At 35.6% G+C, this 16197-nt stretch overlaps 1 protein-coding gene across 2 annotated transcripts; it reads right to left on the reverse strand.

Annotated features, from left to right (window-relative positions):
• On the reverse strand, window positions 1–8537 carry LOC126979734 (myrosinase 1-like). Of its 2 annotated transcripts, none has more exons than XM_050829234.1 (6): window positions 8412–8537; window positions 3668–3783; window positions 2206–2876; window positions 1619–1924; window positions 940–1184; window positions 1–210 (listed from the first exon to the last, which is right to left on the reverse strand). In XM_050829234.1, exons 1-6 carry the CDS (start codon window positions 8429–8431, stop codon window positions 51–53), a joined length of 1518 nt encoding a protein of 505 aa, XP_050685191.1. In that variant the 5' UTR covers window positions 8432–8537; the 3' UTR covers window positions 1–50. The 2 variants fall into 2 exon arrangements, with proteins under 2 accessions (XP_050685191.1, XP_050685192.1); XM_050829235.1 differs by lacking the exon at window positions 8412–8537 and adding an exon at window positions 4706–4850.
• Between the last annotated feature and the right edge of the window lie 7660 nt (window positions 8538–16197).

Here is a 16197-nt window from a genome sequence, read left to right on the forward strand (position 1 = left end):
TTTTAAACGTCATAATTTAATAAGTTAAAATTAATTTAATTATAGTCAATTTAATGTCCTTCATCAATCCACATAGTTCGGGTGGGTGGTTCGTATTCAGGATCAATAGTGCGGCTTCGAATAATCTCCTTGTAAATGAATGCGGATTTCCTTGGAGTGCGCGTCTTCTCTGAAGATTCGAAATCTACTTCGTACAGGCCAAACCGTTCCCTGAAATTACAGAAGTTATTAAAAAGGGGTTCACAATTTAAATCCATTTAAATCAATATGTGTGTGGCTAAACTGATTCATTGGCGATTAATCCATTAGTAGTAAGTTCGCCGAAGGCGATAACTAAACACAGTATTTATTTCACTTCTCGTTTAGTACAAGACCAAGTCATTGTGTCAAAGTCAACAGATATAAACTAAGCACTGAGTCATAATATTATGTAAAAAAAAGTGTAAAAACATCGGTATAGGTATATTAATATATTATGATTCTTCAGAAGGTGGTTAAGTCTCATAATTCAACCATGTTCAATAACGAAGAATAGTCTTTCAGCAAGACCCAGCACCGGGTCATAAAGTTCCATCCACATAAGCTATTTTGGAAAAGAACGATTCTGACTTCACAAGAGTCATCTAGGTAGTCCAGATCTCAATCCGATTATGATTGATGTTCAGTTTTTGAAAGTATGCTGCATGCCCTTAAATTTGAAGTCTGTAAAGTAATCCATGAGATTAGCAGAGAATAATTCTCCCAAGGAGTAATTTTTAATTGATAACTGGCTTGAGACCATTCGCATTAGGCCAGTTAATATATGTTACTATTTATTATTGTTTTGTATAAAGTAATGAACAATACAGTAATAATTAATGTTGTATGCCATAAAAAAGAGATTTTTTCCTTGTGACAATATTTAAGGCAAGACAAGATAAAACGGATGCAAAAACCTACGTGTATCCTTCCATCCACTCAAAGTTATCAAGAAGACTCCACGCCATGTAACCCTTAAGATTGACTCCCGCCTCCAAGCTATCCAGCACGCTGTTAAGTGCTGCTCTGTAGTACGTTATTCTATCATCATCTTCCAAACCGGCACCAGGGGGTTGCGACCAGCCATTTTCTGTGATGTAGAACACTGGGTCGTTGTATTTGTTCCTAAGATGGGTAAGTGCGTTAAAAATACTGTTGGGTGCAAGCTGAAATAATAAAACAATAATTAAGTATTATTCCACTATAACGTTTTATGAAATTGGAGAAAAAAGAAGCGTACTGACAGTGCTGACAAGTCACCAACAAAAGAGAAATTACTAAAGAATTGCTGCCATCGCATCAACTTCATTTCACTTTTTGGATGTATGTGAAAAATGACACTGGACAAGATATCCAAATGGATAGGAGGACATTAAGGCGTCAATACATGCCCGTGACCTTGCTCATAGGGCGAAGGCGGGTAACCAGGGCGAACGAGTAATTTTTAAAGGTTATAATAATAATAATAATAGATGACTTAAAAATATTAAGACAACCGATGTAATTTTCTTTTAAAATTGAATCAGGACCTTTTTTCAAAAATACTAAAGTACTTTTTAAATCTGTAATTTTTATAGAATAACTACTATTTTAGAATTACCTTCAACCAGGAAGATGCCGCTGAAGCCCATTCAGGTGGTCTGTAAGTCCCAACATCGGTATCAGTATATAATGAAGGCATAGGATACCATTGTTTGTGCTCAGCGGCTGATATTAAGAATGCCGTATAGTGATTTACTCCAAAGAAATCTGCAGAGCCACGAACGAATTCTATTTCTTCTGGACTAAATTCTGGCATTCGAGATCTAGGGTAGCCTTGTTCTTCACTGTTCTTGGCGACTCTCTCGGCAAACTCTTTTGGAAAACCTCCTTCTTCGGAGAAAATTGGTTCAGCGTATATTCCCCACTAGAAAAAAGTTAACAGCAAATGCAATTAGCATTGTTTGGTTGCAATATACACATTGTAGGGTACCCAAAACTTTAATTAATTTTCACGAGCGTATGATACAAGGTCGCGGCCAGAAGCAAATTCCTCAATAAAAGGCGTTGCTCAAAAAATCAATGTATCTTTTGATAAGAATATATAAATACGTCGCTGTTGTTTATAGCCGACGAAATAAAATTGATATGTCAACATCATCACATTTGCAAAAGAGCTGTCATATTATTAATCTAATCTTATCTCACCTCTGCCTGTCGCTGTATCTCTGCTGCAAAATTATCCTCTTCAGAATCTGTTAACGGGCCAAACCAATTGACACTTATTGTAATTCCACAAACACCACCCTGGTCGCTGCGGTAATCTTTATCATAAGCATGATAAGCTCTGGCATGAGCTAAAACCAAGTGTTTGGCACACATGTATGTTCCAACATCTGTGGCATTTAGAATTGGAGCTTTAGTACTGGAACCATAGCCTTCATAACATATCTCTCTCGGTTCATTAAAAGTTATCCAATGTTTTACTCTATCGCCAAACCTCTCAAAAACAACTCTTGCGTAATCTTCAAAAAATTCTGGGAATATTGGACTTAAGAAACCTCCAAGGTCTTGGATTTTTTGCGGTAAATCCCAATGGTAAAGAGTTATCATGGGAGTAATGTTGTACTTCAGCATTTCGTTGATGTAGTTATTATAGAATTCAACCCCAGGTTCATTGATTTGATTGGCTAAGCCGTTAGGTAGTATTCTGGCCCAGGATAGTGAGAATCTGTATGCATCCAAGCCAAGTTCTCTCATCATTTCCACATCTCTAGCATAATTGTTGTACGTGTCGCCTGCTTCATCGCCATTACTTTTGTCTTTTATTACGTCAGGGTTTGTGTGGGTCATGCGATCCCAAATATTTTCTCCTTTTCCTACGACCAACAAAAGTTAAATATTAAAGGAATAAAAAAGGCATTTATTTTCTCAAAAACGATTCCCTTGGAATTATTTTTGATGTAATTTCTAACACTACCACCGCTTCGGAAGCAAATGGTGCTCTGAAAGAGAAAAAGCGGCGCAAGAAACTCTCTTAGCATTCTTTTTTGCACTCTTTTTAATAAAATGTACAATATTGGTATTGCTATAAAATTATCATAATCTAGTCCCAGGCTGTCCGATCATTTAGGTACTCAGCTGTAGCAAGTAGTAGGAAATACTACAGAGCCATTTATTTATAAAACAAATATATTTACAGATAATGCCTGAACAGTGGCTGGGTCTTTATTATAGATTACAATAGTTATAATATTAAAACAATAAGACCGTATTTCAATCCAAGATTTCAGCTATCAAATTTATCATCAAGCACTCTCTGATAGTAGGCTTCATGCGCTACAGTCAGGTGTTCAAATAATCGTCGACATCAAGTGCTCTGGTGCCATGAATGGCTTGACTTAACTTGAAAGTCACACGAGCTACGAGTAACCAAAAGATTTCAATTTACGCATTGCATTGGATTTGGATTTAGATTTCGTACGTGTCCATAAGCTCAAGAAATCGAATAAGAGTTGTGCTTAGCAAACAGGAATGCATATACATACGTCATATATATAGAATACAACTTTGTCAGCTGCTGGTCTATCACGACTGAGCTTCACAGCTCAATTGGATGAAACTTAGTCTAGACTTAGAAATCTGATGATCATAAAGCCAAAAGTCTCACCATCAGCGTTCCATCCTCCTTCTATCTGGTATGACGCAGTAGCAGTACCAAAGAGAAAGTCGTCAGGGAATCTTCTTTCTTGCCTCGGCGAAGCATAGCATAACGCTAGCAGTAAACTGTAAATAAGTCAATAATTTTCAATATTACGGGGTCACTTGATGCACAATAAGTACAATTAAGCGTTGGCTATTTTTATAAGAAGAAGCTGGGAGATGCACTATTAAATTTCCAGATTCACAAATCAGGTGAGGAGATTGAGTGACAGCACGTGACCTATCTGATGTTAACCGATCGTGACAATACAAAATGAGAGGCAACATAATATCACGTAACCGTAGCCACATGTGATACATCGATAACGTCACATAGCGCCTGTTCGGGAACTTATATTAAGTTAAGTTAAGCAACGTCTCATGTCCATGCAATAACAATGGCGCCACTTCCTTCAAATCGGAATAAAAACTCCGTCGTGCGGTAGAAATAATCATGAATTATATTCGTGAACGACTGTCCGATGTCCTTCGAAATTTGTATATTTGATTTTCTATTACGTTAAAATAATCTAGTAACTTGACATGACCTGGATGTGGAAAAATCGAATCGGTGGGACACTAACCACGACAATCATAATATTTTATACGAATTATCTTGAATTTAAGCACTAAAAGGTGCTACCACTATGCGATAATTTTGTTACCCGTTATGCCCAAGCCAGTTAAATGTATCACGAAGCTTTTTTTTTAAATGTGCACCCTTATGGAAATGTTTTTTATGACCATAATAACATTTTCCTCAATTATTTTATGTTATCGTTTTCGCTTCCATTTAAAAAAGTATTCCACTATTCATGACACTTTTGGTTCCCTTATCGCGCTTGCCTGTAGCTCGCTCGTGCCTGTGGCATAATGTCTGATTTAGCGCATTAGCGCATAGGTACTATTATAAAAAAAATATGGACACTATAATAAAAAAACTAATAACAACAGAGAAAAAAACACATCTTATTGTTGGTTAAGAGGTTGCTTCAAAAATATTTACTTCAACATAACTGTGGCAAAAAGGGTGTTAGCGATTTATTTGATTTGTCAATTTTACGGAATTGCGCGGCGCGGGTACATCTGAAAATTACCGCACAACGATTATTTCGATAGAAGAAAACCTAAGCAAAAAAAGGCTCCAAACCACAATATGATACGCAAATAGATCAGAATGTTTGAACAACTGTTTCGACAATAACAAATAAATCGAGGCCGGCTGGTGTCTGGGAGAACGCCCAACATTGCGGAGCAAATTCGTGTTGATGGAATTAAAATAATAGAGTACATCCCATACAGTTTCCATAGACATGGTGAAACAATTTTTGCCGCGAAAACTCATTTCGGACAGGGGGCATATTGAATAGTTGCTATGCAGCTCCAATATCACTGCATAAGATTTTCTATGGGGCTACTTTATTATTATTTATTATCACGTATTGTACAGAAAAAACTCAGAAATTTTGAACAGCGGCAAAACACCGATATTAAAGTTGGGATGCACTTCTGACCGATTAACTATCGTCTTTTGCTGGTGCTGCCAACCCTTAGTAAAATTTTTGAAAAAAATATTTTAATTTCAATTTCAATTCTTTATTCTTTATTTGGCTACTATGGCCCACTTAAATGTCATAATAATACAGTCAGATATAATTAGAATTAATACATAAATAACATAAAAAGAGTACATAAATCATTGAATTTCACAAAATTAATAACAAAGCCCCATATTCCTCAGTCCCTGTGTGCAACGTGCAGTTTACAACAGCGGTTTATATAACCACAGTCGAGCCGATCCGCCAGTGCAGCCAGCATGCTGTTGTTGCTCCCTCGGACTCGGCGCACCAGCGACGTGCCTCTCTTTCGCATTATTGTATAGAAACAGTCAACACGGGCTTCGGCAAACATCGTTGAAGCGCTGCAATAGCGAGGGAGCCTCAACAGCATCCTAAATGCATTGTTGTACTGGACCCGAAGGGCGCTGTACGATCTTTGCGTATAGTCAGTCCACAGGCTGCAGGTATAGAATGAGGTGCAGTAGGCCCTAAAAAGAGTAATCTTAACATCTGAAGAGCAGCATTTTAAGCCAAATGCTTAATTACTTTAACACTATAAGTTGCTTCATGCGAAACAATTTGTTTTCAACTTCAACAACGGATGCAAGTGTTGAACTAATCATGAATATTTTGGATGCCTGGGAGGAATCACAGAATGCACTTGGTATCTCTTGTGATTTATCTAAGACCTTTCATTGTGTTTAATATTCAACGCTGGTCAGGACGCTATGTAACTATGACATAAAAGGAACTGCGCTCAATCTTCTGATTTCATATTTAAACAATTGAATTCAGAAGATCGACGTAAATGACAGGAGTTCTACTGGGACTCGTCTCAGTATGGGGATACCACAATGGTCTATTCTTGGACCGTTCCTCTTCCTTATCTACATAAACGATTTTGCTAACCTTATAGAAAAAAAAACATAAGGTATTGTTTGCTGATGACACTTCACTGATATTTAAAGTGAAAAGAAACCAAGTTATGTATGACGAAGTAAAAGATATTTTAACTGACATCGTATACTGGTTTAGCGCTTATAAACTAAATAATATTCAATAACAAGAATAAGAAATATGTAAAATTTACCGTAACAAATGTCAAAAATGTAGATGCGAGTGTTTTTTTAAATGGAGAGGGGGTAAAACCGGTGGAATCGTCTATATTTCTTGGCGTTACTCTGGATTCAAGATTACAATAGGGCCTCCATACTGAAGGACATGTACATGGCTAATAGATCTAGTTCTGTAGCATACGCCGTCATAAAGGTAAGACAATTAGCCGACGTAGATACGGCGCGACTTGTTTACTTTAGTTATTTTCATAGTATTATGTCCTATGGTATATTGCTATGGGACAATGCTGCCGATATCAATACCATCTTTGTGCTGCGGAAGAGGGCTATTCGCGCTATTTATAACTTAGCTCCTAATGAATCGTTGAGAGAAAAATTTAAAGGAATACAGTTCTTGGCTGTTGCCTCTCAATATATTCTTGATAATGTTATGTATGTACATAGGCACACAAAAGTGAATCTTCTAGAAACTGTCATAACTTTAACATAAATCATACATTCAGCCGGAAGACGTCCTCTGCTGGTCAAAGGCCTCCCCCTAAGATCACCATGACGATCGGTCCTGCTGCGCTGCCCTCATCCAGCCTATTCCAACGATCATGACCAGATCATCGGTCCATCTTGTGGGAGCCTACCAACACTACGTCTTCCGGTACGTGGTCGCCATTCGAGGCCCTAACGGCCATCTGTCCATCGAGCTATGTGCCCTGCCCACTGCCACTTCAGTTCCGCAATCATTTGGGCTACGTCGGTGACATTGGTTCTCCTACGGATATTTCAGCTTCGATCTCGCAAGGAAACTCGGAGCATAGCCCTCTCCATTGCCCTCTGAGCGACCATGAGCTCATAAGGCCCATGCATATACTGGCAACACACATTGGTTAAAAACCTTCGTCTTTACCAACTAAATACCAATTGTATATTAGATGTTGATTATGAGTTGAACGAACGAAGATCGTTTTGAATGATGAATTTATCTATGAACTTAGGGAACATATTATATTTAATAATTTTTTTATGCAATAGAAAGAAAATCTTTTCCCCGTAACGATATTTATTGTGTATGTATATTATTCTTACGTATGTTTATATACATTTAGAGAGAGATTATTTTTTGATATTAATAAATATTGTGTTCACAAGAAATTTTTAAACCGTTTAAAATATTTCTTTCAATATGTACTTATTTCACAGATTGCACTTCGCAAACGGACGGTACTTGAATTGCATGATAAATAAGTTGTCCTTGCGTTTTCACCGATGGATAACATTAAAAACTCAGCTCATACATTTACTGAACACAATGTAAGGTATCTGTCACATGACGATAACACAATAATAATTATATTCTATAATTATTCTTACACTATGTCAAGTATAACATCACTCCCGAATGGGGGCGCTTGTAGCGTTGTCACGTTTAACATTATATTATTAATTTAATATATTTCTTTAATAATTTGGAAAATTTTAATATAAAACTTGTCAGATCACATCACTTAGCTTCTTAGGATTTTAAATGTTGTGTGTTTTCTCACCGTTAATCTTTTTTATGTTTATTTTTATATCTATCGCACGATTAAAATTATATTATTATAATAATCATAAATGAAATTATATTTAAACTTAGTACCGACTTAAATAATGTAAAAAAATTATATGTTTAATTCTGTTAGTGGTTCGAATAAAATAAAATAAAATGAAATATTGATAAAAAATTATTTGAAGAAAATACTGGAGACTAGCTTAATTATGTCTACGAATATATTAATAGCAATGACCTTAATCACAGTAGGTAATTAATTATGTACTTAGTTTCGTTGTACCGTTATAATATAGATTTTTACTTTATTTACTGTATCTCAATCTTTATAAAGCAAAATGTTTATAAAATATAATAATCATATATAAAAAACAAAGTGTCAATATCCAAAAAACAAGCAAACAAATTATTTAAAAAAAAATCCTGAAATGGTCATAGTCTATGATGCCTTAGAAGAATCGAAGTTGTCAGAAGTCATGATCACGCCTCAAAAAATATTCTCTTTATATAAATACAGATAATAAAATAATTTACCTTAGCACGACCGCCTTCATTTCTCCGATACAATTACAATGTTGTCACAAATACAACTTATATACAAGACATTATCTTATATCGCACCAGATGAAGCACTCGAGATAACTGTAAACAATAACCAATCTTCGCCAATGGACCTTGCTCCTTCAAAACGGAGCAGAACTGATTGATTAAGTTCTATTTGATGACTGGGATTCAACGTCACTTAGCCCATCATACTCGTATCATTACAATATGACGTATATATGAAATGTATGAGACCTACCGGAGTAAATTAACATATTAACTGTTGCCTCCCAATATATTCTTGATAATGTAATGTATGTATGTAGGCGCATAAACGAACTTTCTAGAAACTATGATAGTCTTAATTAAATAATTAACACTAGGAACAAACATAAATTTGTTATGCCTACTACTTACTTATTAAGGCGATGTATATTTACAACATGATCCCAGAAAATATACAAAACAAATGTGTTACTGCAAAATTTAATAGAATTGTTAAAAGAATTTTGGCCGATAAAGGTTACTATAGCATAAATGGCTTTCTTAATAATATCTCCATACATCTTAGGAATAGAGCGAGGCTATTTAAGGTTATATAGATTCGTCTTTCAATTAGTGATTTAAAATCCAGTTTTGAATAAAATATTTATATGATATAATAATAATAATAATAATAATATTGACACACTTTTTACACAAATTATCCTGCCCCAAGTTAAGCATACAAGACAACGATATATTTAATACAATATACTTACTTAAACATACATAAATTCATATAAACATACATATAATCATACATAAATACATTTAAACATCCATGACTCGGAAACAAACATCCATATTCATCATATAAATGCTTGCACCTACCGGGATTCGAACCCGGGACCTCTAGCTTAGTAGGTAGGATCGCTAACCACTCGGCTATACAGGTCGTCAATATATATATATATTGACGACATATATATATTGATATATTTGAATCGTGTATGCCATGGTGCTAAAATATGCCAAAGAAACAATGTGTCTTTTTGAAATGGCTATATTTTTACGAGTTTTATTTATGTCATAAGCAGTCTTTTAACATCCGTTGGTGGAAAAAAGTGTTACTGTCAAATTTCATACATTTATCATGTTCAGATTAAGTGACGGACTGAGTTCAGATTAAATCACAGATAGTAACAGATTATATAACCTGAATTGGGGAAAACAAACACACAAACATATGACTGATGATAATGATAACAAACAAACAACTAACGCCATTGTTGAATATCAATCGCAATCCGTAAATGGCTCGCAATCCTTAGTAGGGGTTCTGATGTTGATAATTTTTAAAAGCTTTTGGCATATGAATAACGGATTGATGACACGTTGCAGTGACGCATATTTTCAATCTAGATATCAAGATAGAGTTGATAGGTTTGTATGAAGATGTTGATTAAGCGTTTGCTACAGTGATTTGGAAATTATGAATGGCTAATGATTTAGAATCTGGTTTCTTACGGCCGATTTTGTATTTTTTAAAAGGAGGACAAACGAGCGTACGGGTCACCTGGTATTAAGTGACCGATGCCTACATTCTCTTGCAACACCAGAGGAATCACAGGAGCTATTGGAGTAAGCGCTTTTTTTATAAGGTATTCATATCGTGTCGTCCTGGAAACACCACACAAGGAATCGCATCCACAGCTTTGTAGTACGTGGAAGAAAGCTCCTTGAAAACCACGCTGTGGAGGACCGCCACACATCCAGATGGTGGGGATGATATAATAATTTGTAGTGTGTCGTGCTAAGATGAAATTTAGCGGCAGGAATCAGATGAAACAGCTCTTCGGAACGCTCCCCGTGATAAATGCGGAAGAACACAAATGAAGCCACGTCTTTATGCAACGCCAAGTGATCCAGTCGTTCTACACAGCACTGGGTCCCCGACAATTCGAGAAGCTCTGCGTTGCACGTGGTCCAATGGATCGTCCGCCAAACCAGAGACTTTTTTTAATGAAAATAATGGACGAGACGAGCAAGGCGTTTAACTGATGGTAATTGATGCATCCTGCCCATTACAATGCAGTGCTGCTCAGGATTATTGAAAAACCCAATAATTCTGAGTGGCACTACAATGCGCTCGTCACCTCGAGACATAAGATGTTAAGTCTCATTTGCCCAGTAATTTCACTAGCTACGGCGCCCTTCAGACCGAAACACAATAATGTTGACACATTACTGCTTCACGGCAGAAATAGGCACCGTTGTGGTACGCATAATCTAGCCAGCATCCTGTGCAAAGAGGCCTCCCACTGGTAATGACAGCAATACTCCATATGTTACAGACCAATATCTGTATTGCCCGCGATGTCTAAGGTACTGGAAAAAATTATTAATATTAGACTCACTAAGTACTTAGAGTCACATAATCTCCTGTCTACAAACCAATATGGCTTTAGAAAGAATTGCTCCACTGATGATGCTGTAAATAATTTAGTGGATCACATAGTCAGAAAACTTGACGATAAACAGAAATGTGTAGCACTTTTTCTGGACCTTGCGAAAGCGTTCGACACGGTTTCGATCTCGATATTGCTATCCAAACTGGACTCGTTAGGTATAAGAGGAAACCAATTATCCCTGTTTCAAAGCTATCTAACCGGTCGATCCCAATGTGTTAAGATTGGCCCTTATACAAGTTTAGAAACTACCATTGAATATGGCGTTCCTCAGGGGAGCATTCTTGGCCCAAGCTTGTTCTTAGTATACGTAAACGACCTATGCAATCTTAAATTATATAATGGAAAAATATTTTCTTACGCAGATGATACAGCATTGGTATTTTGTTCCGGAACGCTGTCCGGGACGTATAGTGTTGCTCAAGATGGATTTAACGCAGCAAATAAATGGCTTAAAGAAAACCGGCTGACCTTAAACGTAGCTAAAACTAAAATGATTCATTTCTCTATGCGCAACCATAAAGACGAAGACTCCTTACAAATCACTGTTTTACCAAATGACGGTCAAATTTCAGCTGGTATTCGCTGCATTGAAAAAGTATCATCTATCAAATATCTGGGGGTAGTTCTTGACCAAAACTTGACTTTCAAGCCCCATGTAGAATATTTGTCAGGCCGAGTACGTAAGCTTATTTATATTTTCTGGCGATTACGTCACTCTGCCGATCCTAACATTATGAAAATGGTATATCTATCGATATGCCAAACTATTTTGAATTATTGCATTACGACTGTGGTGCTGCAAAATATCACCTTCTCTTGGTGGAGCGTGAACAGAGGGCTGTCTTGAAGGTATGTTGTTTTAAGCCTCGCCTGTATCCCATAACAGAACTTTATGAATACTGCCAAGTTCTGACAGTCAGGCAACTCTTCATATTGGCGATTGTTATCAAACAGCACCCTTTAACAGAGTTTAGGCCAGAGTCTACTCGCCGCAATCATCTTGTGGCAGTATCTACGAAGGTAAGGACATCATTTAGCCGCAGATTCTTTCTGTTTCTAGGACCGTACCTTTATAATAAGCTACACAAGGTATTATGTTTGTATGGTCTAAACATGTACAAATGTCGGTCAACTGCACACGAATGGCTCCTTTTGCAAGATTACTGTCACACAGAGAGACTTCTGGAGGTCTTGGGTAGTTAGCACACCTATAAACCGAGACCGACACCTATAAACACACACACACACACACACACACACACACACACACACACACACACACACACACACACACACACACACACATACACACACACACACATTTACCTCTATCCTTTGGAATTTCAAGCTTTTTAGTCACTGTGTAAAAGTGGAATGCTGGTGGAGTAATACAGGTATTTTATTACCTACCACAGGCACCAGCGACACACAAAAAAAAAAACTGTGGTTGGACCTGCGCTTTGTAGAGAGCTAGAATGTGGGCCGGCTTGAAGTATTACCGTGCTCTATTTATGATGGCTCTCTATGTTAAGATATCACAAGTGGTCAGAATAGATATCTAGAGTATTGCATAGATTGCATTGATAAGAAAGAAGCAACATAAATTGTTTTTACATTTCTGTAATCTACTACTGTATTTTGGTAATTATTGGTAGTGTGTATACCATAATGTAGACCGCACTGTAGACGAATATTCTAAAATGGAATGAATGTATTATCTAATATATAAAATTCTCATGTCGCGGTGTTTGTAGTTAAACTCCTTCGAAACGGCTTGACCGATTCTCATAAAATTTTGAGTACATATTGGTTAAGTCTGAGAATCGGACAACATCTATTTTTCATCCCCCTAAATGTTAAGGGTGGTCCACGCCAAATTTTTTTTTAATTTTTTTGACATTCTTTTTTATATTTGTTTGATTATGAGTCAGCATTAAAAAATACATTCAACTTCAAATTTTCACCCATCTACAGTCAACAGTAACTTTTGTATCGCGATTTTAATATCGGCAATACTACGTTTGCTGGGTCAGCAAGTAAATTATATTATTCGCCTGATTTAAAATCTTGGAATTTCATATGAAAGACCTTTATATTTTTAAAACTTTGTTAGCGATGGTGTCGAATATTATATTCTTTTAGTTTATATTGAATTCATTATAATATAGAATTAATTTAAATTATAATTGGATTATATAGAATAATTTATGGGCTTCCTTTGTGAGCATTCTATAACATGCTCACTGAATGGCATTGCTTGCGGCAGCGTCATGTGCCGGGTCGTCTCCTTCTCGCAAACATGTGTGAAGGGAACGATGGCTGGTCCATGCACTTGTGAACGGGAGCTGCTTGTGGTGCCAGGTCGACCTGTTACAGTTAATAAATCATTGTATTTGTTGGATGCAATTACTAATAATTATGATAGTAATCACGACCATCATGTTCACGAAGCAACCTTACACAAACAATTAATTCAAGCTCTAAAGGTTGATGCATCCAATATACGATAATAAATATTTACACGGTTTATTCTTTATTATTTTTTTCAAATTATATTGGACGACAAAGAAATTATATATATTTATTACAGCCATCGTAAAATACTCTATATGATTCTTGTATGTTCTTCTCACGAGCTCAACTTTTTCCAAACATATGGAAAATTCAGTAATTTATAAGAATATTTTTATAGTGACGATTCAAAAGCACTTAGTTTAAGCCTAATTGAAAAAAGTTTATTTGACTTTGACTTTGAGCTCTTCTCGGTCTAAGAAGGTTTCACTGATACTACACAAAATATGCAAATAAATCTTTTTACAGGAAAACACTATCATAACTTTACTTATATTTATATCTTATTTGTAATTTTATTTTGTAATATGGACTTGCTCTGAAATAAATGAATATTTTTATTATTATAACTCATTTTGAAGTATTAATAGTTATGTTATTATTATTACACCAGTTTAATCCGTTTTAGTTTTCTTGTATTAATATAGCGCTGTAAGATGATTTGATATTTGATTTTTTTGATCAGCAGTAATTAAATAATATTTAAAATTCAAAAAACTATAACCACTGTAATTCTTTAAAATACTGAAAACAAAAGAGGTCCAAAATGAGATCCCTGTGGAACACTGAACGTCACGTCGCCGCAATAAAAGATATGGAACCGTTAACAACTGTTATAATATAGATGTAGCTAGTTACATATGATCTATACAAATTAATAAACGCTGCATATTATTGCATATCTTTCAATGCCTTGAAAGATGCTGCCTTGTAATCTGACAAAAGTCACACAGAGCAAACGTTTGTACGTCATCGACGAGAAGTTAGACGCTATTTTGAACGAGTTAAGCAAAGTAAAACAAAAAGTCACTGTTCTACCAAAACTAGTCGTGGAAATTAAATCCAATTTGTTGACTTGAAAAAACCCTGTGAATGCAACAAAGCTTAATTGGAGGATTTACAGCAGATTACCAGAGTCCGAAAAAACTTCAAAACAGGCGCAAATTCTACAGGATACTATAAATTCTACACTACTGAAAATCGGCAAAGCAAAGCAAGAGCTTGCCAACAGAGATCAGTGGGCACGACTCAATAATGTCGAAGTAAAGGGCGTGCCAGTAAACAAAAGTGAGAACCATTATTGTTGAGAGCTTGTGCAGTACAACTACATTACTACATTTCAAGGGTTCTAACACCTAATTCTTCAGAAAAAACCGATATATAAAGGAAGACTTTTTAGCTGCGGCAAGAATGAAAAAAAATATAGTTGCAGGTGATCTAGGCTATCGCGGTGAGTACAGCTAGAAGCAAATATTTATCAACGATCACTTAACAGCTGATAGCAAAACACTGCTTAATAAATTGAAACAATTAGATAAAGTTTATGAATATGTGTGGGTGACGTTTTGCAAGATCCATATACGCAAAAACGACGAGTCACCTGTTTAAGTTATAACCAAAGAGACAGATTTAAACAAATATTCATAGCTTATTTTAAATCTGTGTTGCTTTCGGCTTATATGATATTCATTACTTCTATTTTTCAGTTTAATCTATTTTTGTTATTACAAAATGTTAGCTGCTTAGAAATTTTTGTCATCCCTGGCTGGCAGGTCTAGCGTCTACACTCTACGCTATCAAAACCAGTTTTTATACCAAGTGACCGCGCTTCGCATTAGTATTTCATTTGTAATGTTATTGCTTTGCTTGTGCGTATTAAGTATTTTATTATACCTACCGGTCGCTAATAACTTGTTGAACGTTATAGCCTAATCATTTTACTTTATTTATTCATTTGCATTGTTTATAACGACATGTGGGAAGTTTATTATGGTATAGTCTTTGCAATCTTATTTGAAACGCCTTGAACACTATTGCCTTCAAAATCATTCACTCGTAAACATAATGTATTATTGTTTCATTTTATGCTTAAAGGTATTAAACTTCAATGTAGCTTTGTTATTCGAGACCTGGGTGTTCACCATGATTCAAAGTTACTTTTTGACACTTAAATTGATACACTAGTTAATAAAGCTTCTAAAGCTCTTGGTTTCATCATGTGTAACTCAAAAGACTTTAAAAATATCAAAACATTAAAAATTCTGTGCTGTTCATTTGTCAGGAGTAATCTAGAGTACGCCTCTCAGGTATGGAACCCATCATACTTTCAGTATATTAACCACATAGAAAATATTTAAAGGAAATTCCTCAAACATCTTTGTAATCGTGTGAAAGTCACATACCGCTCTGATGACTACCTCAATCTTTGCAGTAAACATCATCCCCTGCCTTTAAAGAATCGTCGTGAAATAGCTGATATTATTATCCTTTTAAAAGAAGCCCAAGGGCTAATTGACTGTCCAAACCTTCTTGCTAAACTTCAGTTCAATACCCCTGTTAGATTACTGCGACAGCATGATTTACTAAGACTTCAACACACTAACCTAAACTATAAAAGAAATACTTGGCGAGCAAGCAATAGCTTCAAGAATCTGTGTGATGGAAAAGCGCATTCTGCGCATTTAACAATGAACTCATCACAACCTGCAAACCTTAAACTTATCAAGTTTAAGGTTTGCAATTCTTTTTTAAGACTGTCAGAATTTCAGTTTTACTGAACATTATTGAAAGAGTTTTATTATTGATAGTGTTTATATCACTAAATGAAAGATTTATAGGATGCCGTTACTTTAACGATTTACATCAGCTATATTTATAATTTATAAACTCATCACTGAATGATTTTAAGATTTTCTACTTACAGCACTGTTTTCACTAATGGGGGTTGAACCGATATTCATTGATAATGTATT

Source organism: Leptidea sinapis, chromosome 4, assembly GCF_905404315.1.
Source record: "Leptidea sinapis chromosome 4, ilLepSina1.1, whole genome shotgun sequence".
Classification (NCBI taxonomy): Eukaryota; Metazoa; Arthropoda; class Insecta; order Lepidoptera; family Pieridae; genus Leptidea; species Leptidea sinapis.